At 48.9% G+C, this 9545-nt stretch overlaps 2 protein-coding genes across 2 annotated transcripts; both read right to left on the reverse strand.

Moving 5' to 3' along the window:
* Positions 1-135: 135 nt before the first annotated feature.
* LOC134012356 (uncharacterized) lies at positions 136-1123 on the reverse strand. The gene has a single exon (XM_062452148.1). It carries the CDS (start codon positions 1102-1104, stop codon positions 136-138), a length of 969 nt encoding a protein of 322 aa, XP_062308132.1. The 5' UTR covers positions 1105-1123.
* Positions 1124-2444: 1321 nt separating this feature from the next.
* On the reverse strand, positions 2445-7699 carry vsig8b (V-set and immunoglobulin domain containing 8b). Its single transcript, XM_062451762.1, has 8 exons — positions 7549-7699; positions 7074-7165; positions 6049-6218; positions 5655-5856; positions 5059-5211; positions 4309-4431; positions 3988-4126; positions 2445-2946 (listed from the first exon to the last, which is right to left on the reverse strand). The coding sequence occupies exons 2-8, from the start codon at positions 7144-7146 to the stop codon at positions 2706-2708; spliced, it is 1101 nt and encodes a 366-aa protein (XP_062307746.1). The 5' UTR covers positions 7147-7165; positions 7549-7699; the 3' UTR covers positions 2445-2705.
* Between the last annotated feature and the right edge of the window lie 1846 nt (positions 7700-9545).

Here is a 9545-nt window from a genome sequence, read left to right on the forward strand (position 1 = left end):
CAATTCATAAGATAGGGATGCCAACGTAATTTTTTTTAAACAAACACATTTTTATTTAAAACTAGCTGACGAGAGATTTGTGAAGGATGAAAAATACATAAAGAAATACCTCAGACCACTGCTCCTTTTGTGAAGTCAGTGTTTGACTGGATGGGCAGGGTTGCTTTTGGTCTTGTTTTCTGGTACCTTCAGAAAGACCAAACAGGGAAACTCGTCCAGGCCGATGTTGTAGGAGTGGAGAAGATTCTTCCAGAAGGTCTTCTTCCCGTAGATCAGCACCACTGCACTTAAGGTGGTATAAATGGAGGTGAACAGCAAGGAAAGTCCGATGTGTTTGGCAGACACCTGGTAGTGGACGTAGAGATCCACCACGAGGAAGGACAGGTCCAGAGCCACCAGCATAAGAGTCATGCGTATCACCCGCATCTGAGTGCCAAGCTTGGGGACGTGGGAGCCGTCGGTGGTCGCCTTCATGCGGCGCAGGTGGAGGGCCAAGTGGACGGAGATCGACACGCAGCACTTCAACATCACCAGGCCGGGGAGGACGTCAGCCACGATCAGGTGCACCGCCTGGTAGACGTCTCCCGAGGTGTCGGTGGGCATGACGACGCCACAATCGAGGCCGGCTGCCGTGTGGTTGTGTGGATGGAGGACCACCAGCATGGGACTGCAGGCGCCCAGGCCCAACAGGGGGATGAGGAGGAGTACCGTGGTCACGTGCTTCATGATGGCCTCCTGGATCTTGGTGTAGCAGTGGATGGTAGAGATGACCAGCTTGGTGCTGTAATAGAAGGTCAGGAAAGCGCTGTTCCACATGACGGTGAACTTGAGGCTGGAGACGCTTAGTTGCATCAGGGAGTAAAGCGTCTGGGGCATGTAGCAGTAGGGGTCGATCTTGTCCATGGTCATCCAGAAGTAGCAGACCAGTTGGTGGACGCTGTTGGCCACGGACAGAGCTGTGATGATGGTCTCACAGGGGGTCCAGTGCTTGTGCTGCCTGTAGCTCGCAAGACTCATCGTGATGATGTACAGGTTGAAGAAGCTAGTGAGGACGGCCATCAGACCGGTCAACACCCAGATGAACACCTGAGTTGATCCGATCATTGTGCTGTTCGTTTCACAAGAATCAGGGAAAACAAAGAAAGAAAATCAGGACTTCCCAAGGTTTTGATCAAAATTGATCTGAATTGTTTCACACCACACTTTTGAGCTGATGGGAGTCCAGATTTTTCGAGAACACGTTGAAAACCAAACGCACATTTCATGTCACAAACACACATTTAAAATGCTCTCATCTGTACAAACTCTTTACAAGTCCACAGGAAAGGAAGAATGATGTCATTTACCTTGAGGAAAGTGGCTTTTTTATATAACGAGTTGAAAAATGATTGGCAAACGTTTTGCTCAAATTTCTTCTTTGATTCTTCAAGATGGGATGCAATGTCAGATTTGCCTCTGGTTAAAGATGAAAAATGAACCTATTTTTCCAGAGATCGGCTTTAAGAACTTCCCTGGAGTTGTTTACTAAGCTAGTCACAGCACACTGAGACAACCCTTTGATTTCACCACTCCCTGATTAGAGTTTATAAAGAGGCAAACTCTGCGCATAGCATTATTTGCATGGGAGATGAACCGACAGTAGTGGTTTAGACATTTGTATAAGGCTTAAGGACCAAAGGTGAAGAGCTTCTCTGTATTCAAATATCCAGTGACATTACGGTGCCAGACTAGTGCAGCATAACAACCTTGCAAGACCGCAGCATCCTCTCCCAGCCAGGGGGGTCCCCCATGCAAATGGCCTTCCTGAAATCCTGGCCACATATTTACACAGCGTTCCTCATGATGGGAGGGGGAAACCACCTCCGGCTCACCTTCAGGCTCTGCTCTTATTTAACCCTTGTGTTATCTTCGGGTCATTCTGACCCATCAGTCATTGTGACCCACCTTCGTATTGCGACAGATTTACCGCATACAAAGACAAAGTGAAGCATTTTCTTTTAACAGCTAGGCTGTCTCAGACCCCCCACATTGCAAAGGTTAAAAGAAAATTATTTTAATTTGTTTTTGTATTGGGTAAAATTGGGTAAACACAACGATGGTTCGTTATGAACCTTTGGGTCATGTGACCCGAAGGCAGCACGAGGGTTAATATTGGGCAAAGGTCTGTTGTCGTGGACTTAAACCTTGGACATCAATAAACATTCTGTGTCTGGCGGGCCACACATCGATTGTTATTCCGTGTTCTTCGATATGTTTTCAAATTTTATGATGTTCAGGATTATAGAAAATTATACTATCGTTGCAAATGGGTTTGTCTATAAATAATTCATTTGACTCTACTTGGGAGAATCCTTAGAAGACCCAAGTTGTTTTGCTCACTCTGCAACCTGCAATGTTATTATCCTTACCAGGGCCTGCTCATATAGGATGGTCAACATATTTGATTAAAAAAAAGTGTAAAATCTTTATTATACAAGCATATACAAAGCGTTACTTTCCTTTACTGATAATGTATTCACCAAGCAAAATAGACAGATCGATCTCATTCAAACTCATTTACAAGACAAAGTCAAAGACATTTAGACAAAAACATTTTTTTTTTTAAATAGCCTGCACATATAATATATTTGTCTTTTCTGAAAGTCCTAAAAAAAAGTAGGCGTTTTCCTACTTCATCCACACCTCCGAGCCCAGCAGCTGTGTGTTTACACAGGGTAACCATAGCGACTGTCATACTTCAGGGGAGGGGGGTTCTGCCGGGGGGCAGGCTGGGGCGTGCCTCTGCCCTGGTCTGTGTGGATGCTGCCCTGGCCGGAGCCTGCTCTGCTGGACGGGGCCTTCCTGGCGGAGCTGAAGATCACCCCGGAGTGGGCGCGGTATCCCAGCACCGAGCGGTAGCTGGAGTTCCTGCTGGAGGGCCGGCTCTCGGGGGCGGGGGCGTCCTCCCTGGGGAGGGGGAGCGGAGGTACAGGGGGGAGGGGGGGAGGGGAGGAGGGGGGGAGGGGAGGAGGGGGGGAGGGGGGGAGGGGAGGTACAGGGGGGAGGGGGGGAGGGGAGGTACAGGGGGGAGGGGAGGTACAGGGAGGAGGGGGGGAGGGGAGGTACAGGGAGGAGGGGGGGAGGGGAGGTACGGGACGTACAGGGAAGAGGGGGGGAGGGGAGGTACAGGGAGGAGGGGGGGAGGGGAGGTACAGGGAGGAGGGGGGGAGGGGAGGTACGGGACGTACAGGGAAGAGGGGGGGAGGGGAGGTACAGGGAGGAGGGGGGGAGGGGAGGTACGGGACGTACAGGGAAGAGGGGGGGAGGGGAGGTACAGGGAGGAGGGGGGGAGGGGAGGTACAGGGAGGAGGGGGGGAGGGGAGGTACAGGGAGGAGGGGGGGAGGGGAGGAGGGGGGGAGGGGAGGAGGGGGGGAGGGGAGGTACAGGGGGGAGGGGGGGAGGGGAGGTACAGGGGGGAGGGGAGGTACAGGGAGGAGGGGGGGAGGGGAGGTACAGGGGGGAGGGGGGGAGGGGAGGTACAGGGAGGAGGGGGGGAGGGGAGGTACGGGACGTACAGGGAAGAGGGGGGGAGGGGAGGTACAGGGAGGAGGGGGGGAGGGGAGGTACAGGGAGGAGGGGGGGAGGGGAGGTACGGGACGTACAGGGAAGAGGGGGGGAGGGGAGGTACAGGGAGGAGGGGGGGAGGGGAGGTACGGGACGTACAGGGAAGAGGGGGGGAGGGGAGGTACAGGGAGGAGGGGGGGAGGGGAGGTACAGGGAGGAGGGGGGGAGGGGAGGTACGGGACGTACAGGGAAGAGGGGGGGAGGTACAGGGAGGAGGGGGGGAGGGGAGGTACAGGGAGGAGGGGGGGAGGGGAGGTACGGGACGTACAGGGAAGAGGGGGGGAGGGGAGGTACAGGGAGGAGGGAGAGAGTGAGAGGCGGGTCACGAGGAGAGATCACACAGGACTCTGTCAGTGAGAGGTGAGGAACGCGGTCCCTCGTACCTGATCTCGTTGGCGAGCTCCTTCTGGTAGCGGCGCTTGTGGCAGCAGCAAATCAGCAGCCAGATGAGGAACAGCAGGAGGAGGAGCAGGAGCAGAGCACCAATCACAGCGCCCACAATCACCCCCACTCTGTCTGTGGCTGCGGAGAGGCAGGGAGGAGCATCACACACACATACCTGACAACTCTGAACAGACCTACCTACAGTACACAGCCTTACTGTAGACTGCAGACCGCCGGCCGGAGATTTCATTTGACCTTGGTTCTGTCGATAAGAGGTTGAGCAAACACTGAAACACCCAAGGGGTTGTGTTCCGACTTACGATTGTATGCATTCAGCGTGTATTTGCACTGTTGTTTCCCCACTGCATTCTGGACCTCGCACAGGTAGTTTCCCATGTAGCTCTCCGAGTGGTTCTTTATCATCAGCAGCCCGGTCTGTGGGTCTTTGGGAAACACACAGAACATTCAACGGGGTTCATTCGCACAACACAGACCTCAGCGTCGACACAAAAACTGCTCATGTCATACAAAGCAACACTGTGTCTACAGAGAGACGAACTGAGAAGCATTACATTTACATTTAGTCATTTAGCAGACGCTCTTATCCAGAGCGACTTAACCCTCGTGCTGCCTTCGGGTCACATGACCCAAAGGTTCATAACGAACCATCGTTGTGTTTACCCAATTTTACCCAATACAAAAACAAATACAAATAATTTTCTTTTAACCATTCCAATGTGGGGGGTCTGAGACAGCCCGACAGTTAAAAGAAAATGCTTCACTTTGTTTTTGTATGAGGTAAATTTGTCGCAATACGACGGTGGGTCACAATGACTGATGGGTCAGAATGACCCGAAGATAACACAAGGGTTAAGGTAAGTAGAGGGACATTGCCCCTCGAGGCAAGTAGGGTGAAATGCCTTGCCCAAGGACACGTCATTTGCACGGCGGGGAATCGAACCGGCAACCTTCTCATTACTAGCCTGATTCTCTAACCGCTTAGCCACCTGACTCCTGCAGGGAGTAGGGTGATAGCAATATGTGTATAGCGCGTGTTGTGGGAATGCTACCTTGTGTGGCAGTGGGAGGGATGGGCCCTCCACTCTCTCTCTTCCAGACGTATTTCAGAGGAGTGGAGCCCTCAGAGGACTTGCAGCGCAGGGACACCGTGGTCCCCTTCTCCTCACTGCTGTCCACCCAGCACTTGGGCTCGGAGGGGGGGACTGAGAAAGGGAAACAATGGACGTCAGACCTCACTCGACAGAAGGAATCTTGCGTTGATTTGCAGTACTGTCACAATATTTGTCACATATATGTCTTCTGTTTAAGTATGTGAATAGAAAAGAGCAGTATTTCAATTATGTTTTCTATAGATTTGTGTGCTGTTATCAGTGTTGTTTTCACTTCGCCTTCTCTTGTTAGCTTCTCCACAGAAATTGCGTGCCGTTTCCTTGCCAACGTTGTATTTTTGTGTGTATATTTCAGAATGTTCGGAACAAAAGGGTGGAGGCTACGAGGTGTGGCTGCTGAGGCAGAAGCAAGGTGTTAGAATTCCATCTTAATGACGATGCCTGAGCTCGTTGCAGGGGGGTCGTTTTTAAAGGGTGAAACTTGCCAAACAGAAACCAGTCGGGTGGGGCGACAGACAAGTCAAGGAATTTCTCACCCATTACCACCACGGTGACTTTTCTCATGTCGACGCCCGGTGCCTTCTTTACTTTGCACTGGTATGTCGCCGTGTCTGAGGCCAGTAACGAGGAGATCGAAACGGAGGCGTCTCCTTTCGTGGGATCTGCGACGAAACTCAGTCTGGAGGACAAGCTGGCATCCCCGTAATGTAACGTCTTCCCTCCTGCGTAAGATAAGATCTGGCACACAGACATCCCGTTCGGTGACAAAGTAAAACAACAACCTCCACTTCAGCATATTTCTCCCAAAACAGGTTTTCCCACTAGCACAGCGATGGCCCGTAGCATAGCCCCCGTCTAAACGATATAAACCAATCATCCGCTTCCTCCTCTATAACATCCTCTATTTCCCCTCCGGATCTGCTGCCTCACCAGTGTGTCTTTCTGGGTCATGTCCGGGCTGACATTGGACCACTCGATGTCCAGCTCCCCCGTGTCTGAGGAACCAGGTGTGTACGTGCACCCAAGCGTCACGGACTCCCCCTTGGCCTTCTGGATAGTCTGGGGGCCCGTAGATGTCACCTGCATGGCCTCTGTCACACCTAAGGGTTCAGAGAAACAGACATAATGAAGACTGGTTCACTGCTACTGTCGGTAGACTTGATCCTGAAAAGCTGTGTATGAAAAAAAAACGGTGATAGTCAGAGACAAGTTAATCATCTTAGAAAAGGGACAATTCAAATAATTGCACGGTAGGCCTATTTCCGGAAATGTTCCTTTAAGTGGGCTTAGCTTTCTGTGACTCACGTCATTGTTTCACCTCTGCAACATTAATTGGACATCTGTGACACAGTAGACAGGAGGCCAGATGCATTACTGTCACATGAATAAGTGAGTTCACGTCCCCCAAACCACAGCTTAGACAGGAGCTGTGAGCACAGCCTGGACACATCCGTCCTCAGCGCCAGACTGCAGGAGGTTACACCTGCTCTGAGCTTGGTGTGGACGCCATTCAACACCATCTTAGATTGTTCTAGAGGCTTCCCATCCTCCCGCTGAAAAAGACCCCCTGCTCATTTTAAAAACACAAAGATCCAAGACTGTTCAGGTGGCTTGGCATCACCGTCACCTGCCCCTTCCGTTTTGAACAAGCTGCAGAAAAGCGACGGCGTTTCTGGAGCTTGCGTCGCTACTTCGAAATGACTTTGAAAATGATTGTGAATGCATTATTCAAAGCTGAGTCGACGAAGAGGAGTTTGTGTATGTTCGGCCTCAGTTTTCAGATGCGTAAACACCATTACCCAGGTTGATCTCTACTTGTCTGAAAAGGTAACACTTGGATGAAAACCAAGTGAATTAGAGTCGGTTGGGTAAAGTGCAATGTGACTTGTGTCTGACGCACTGGGATGAAGGAAGAACAAATACCAGCTCAGAACATTTCACTCAAAATGACTCACCTGAATTCAAATAGTGTGTAAAAACAAACATCCCAGCCAACTGTAGCCAGAATTGTGTAAAAAGCATTCCCATGGCCAAACTGTTTGAAAACCTGTGGAACAGAGATGACACAAACAGATCTCAGAAACTACCTGCTTCATTTGAATAACTCTACAATACTTCCCTTTCTCCAGGCCTATTTCTGTATAGGGAAACGTGATTAAACTGCTTTCTACACAACTACACCCTAAAACTACTGCGATAAGCAGTGGCCTGAAGCCATTGTTTTCCTTGTGGTAAGTACGTCTTTCTCTACGGTTTTAAAGTTTCTCTTTAAAGTTCCAGATAAATGATTAACTAGAGTAAACAAATGGGAACGCCAACCACTGTAAAGTAAGAACTGAGTTTCCTGACTCCAGAACAGATAATACAATAACACAATACCAAGAATTTCAGAAACGATCCATGTCAAATTGTCAAAGCAGTCCCAAATACCTGTTAGAAGGTAAATTATCCAAGTAGAAAGTATTCCTGTGAGGCCAAGCAGTAGGCCCAAGCGCACAAGTTGTGCTTTCTGTCTCCGGTCTCACTTGAAACTCAGCAACAGGTGAATTTCTGGAGGCCACGCCCCCCCCACCTAAACTGTTGTTCTATTGGAAGGTTTGGATTTTACGTTTCAACAGGACTACAAACACATTATTCCTGCATCATTTGGACTCAAATAAATTAAAATGTAAGCAGAATATGAAAACATTTAACATAATTGAATGTACATGTACAAATATATTAATGTAATTAATTTGGGATAGGTACAGCTCAGTGGAAGAGCATTTGACTGCAAATCAAGATTTGGAGATTCCCCCCCTGTACCTGGCTTTGGTTAAAAAGAGTATGCTGAATGAACCCATTCAACTATTGAAACGTGTTTGGTATCGTGATTGGTTACATCTCAACTTGTGTGTGGACGTTGATAACATTGCTTGTATAACAGACCGGCCTTTGTATGTTTTGATTTGTGTCATGTTTCTTATAGCATGTTGTGGATTCCTGTTGTGTTTCAATTTCCAGTTTCTCGAGGCGTGTGTCAGTCTGGGGTGAGATGAATGATTACCATGATCAGCCACACCTCTGGGCTTGTCTACGAAAAGACTGCTTAGACTTCCTAACAGAGGTTGCACAATGTGAACAATCAGTTTGATATAGAAAGCTTTGTACAAAGTGTTACCAAAAATGTCACTTCTGAAAGGGACTTGGGGAAGTGTCCTCTATGTAGGTGTGTGCAATTCTCATAACAATAGCACATTTTCTATACTTTTCAGACACTGGTAGCATGGGGAACAGTCAGGGGAAGAGGGTTACTGGAATGCATCATGAATTCCACAAACAGGTTATGTGACTATGCAGATAAATACCACCATGAGGGTAATAGGCTGCAGGGTTCTGGAGAGCCCTGCAGTCTGTCTGGTTGGCTGTCCATGTGAGAGGCCAGACTCAGAACTGATGTCACCCATCTCAACAATTACCTGTCTTGTAGACCTAAATGCAGATATCGGATCCCTCGGATGTCCTATAGCTGTCTTCTTCAATACAGCCACGTGGCCCTTGTGATTTGTGTCTTTTATTGAGTTGTGCGCGGAGCTATTAGATTTTCCTCGTGGCTGATGATAGTTAGAAGGGACAGGGTGATATCAGCCACCAGACTTAATTGTTCGTGGCTGAGGTGAACATAAAATTATTCAGCATCGATCGTAAGAGTGTCTGAACTTGATCACTCCGTGCCCACTGGGAACTTTAACTGTGCCACGGTAATGCGGTCATGAAGCTATGTTCTTTATGGTGAAGACGAAGATGAATAAATAAGTAACACCTCTGATGCCACATGAAACATGACCTGAATTCAAATATGCAAGAAACACACAATGTGAACATATTCATATATGCCCGATGAGAACATGCCTCTGCTTCACTCCTCTCTCACTGCCTCCAACCCACCGACTGTGTGTGCTTGAGTCTGTGTGCGCATGAATGCGGACAGGTAATAGATACAGTTCACATACTGTGTATGTATGCATATGTATTCTATGAGTCTGGCTGCCATGTGAGCAGGTGGTGTTTAATTGCCCCAAACTCCCCCTTGTATCTGACAGAAGCTCTGGCAAATGGATAGCTCTGTTGAACAGAATGTTTCCCTCTACAAGGAAAACTCACAACACTGAAATCCACAAGGAAAACTCACAACACTGAAATCTAAAAAATGTATTCGGAGCCTCAAATCTTGGAATACGATTTCAACAAATGTGTTCAAGAGATAACGGCTTTGTGGTTTTGGATGTCTCCGTGTTTCTCTGGCTAAATGAGGCCAATGCTCTGAGCAGCCTGCTCTTTCTAAACAGTCACACCAGGCCACAGAGAAGACACACTGTGTTCTGTCTATCAGCCAAGCCTCTTGATAACCCCATCTATCTCACTGGACCTGGCAACGGTGGCCCTAA

The sequence above is a fragment of the Osmerus eperlanus genome, chromosome 25 (genome assembly GCF_963692335.1).
Source record: "Osmerus eperlanus chromosome 25, fOsmEpe2.1, whole genome shotgun sequence".
In the NCBI taxonomy this organism is placed as follows: domain Eukaryota; kingdom Metazoa; phylum Chordata; class Actinopteri; order Osmeriformes; family Osmeridae; genus Osmerus; species Osmerus eperlanus.

What these genes read in the sequence shown, in the direction of transcription:
- LOC134012356 (XM_062452148.1), bottom strand. Translation starts at nt 1,104, where the DNA reads ATGATCGGATCAACTCAGGTGTTCATCTGGGTGTTGACCGGTCTGATG.
- vsig8b (XM_062451762.1), bottom strand. Translation starts at nt 7,146, where the DNA reads ATGGGAATGCTTTTTACACAATTCTGGCTACAGTTGGCTGGGATGTTT. An exon ending in TACACACTATTTGAATTCAG is followed by an intron (nt 6,219 to 7,073) that starts GTGAGTCATTTT and finishes CTGAACCCTTAG; the next exon opens with GTGTGACAGAGGCCATGCAG. An exon ending in TGACCCAGAAAGACACACTG is followed by an intron (nt 5,857 to 6,048) that starts GTGAGGCAGCAG and finishes TCTGTGTGCCAG; the next exon opens with ATCTTATCTTACGCAGGAGG.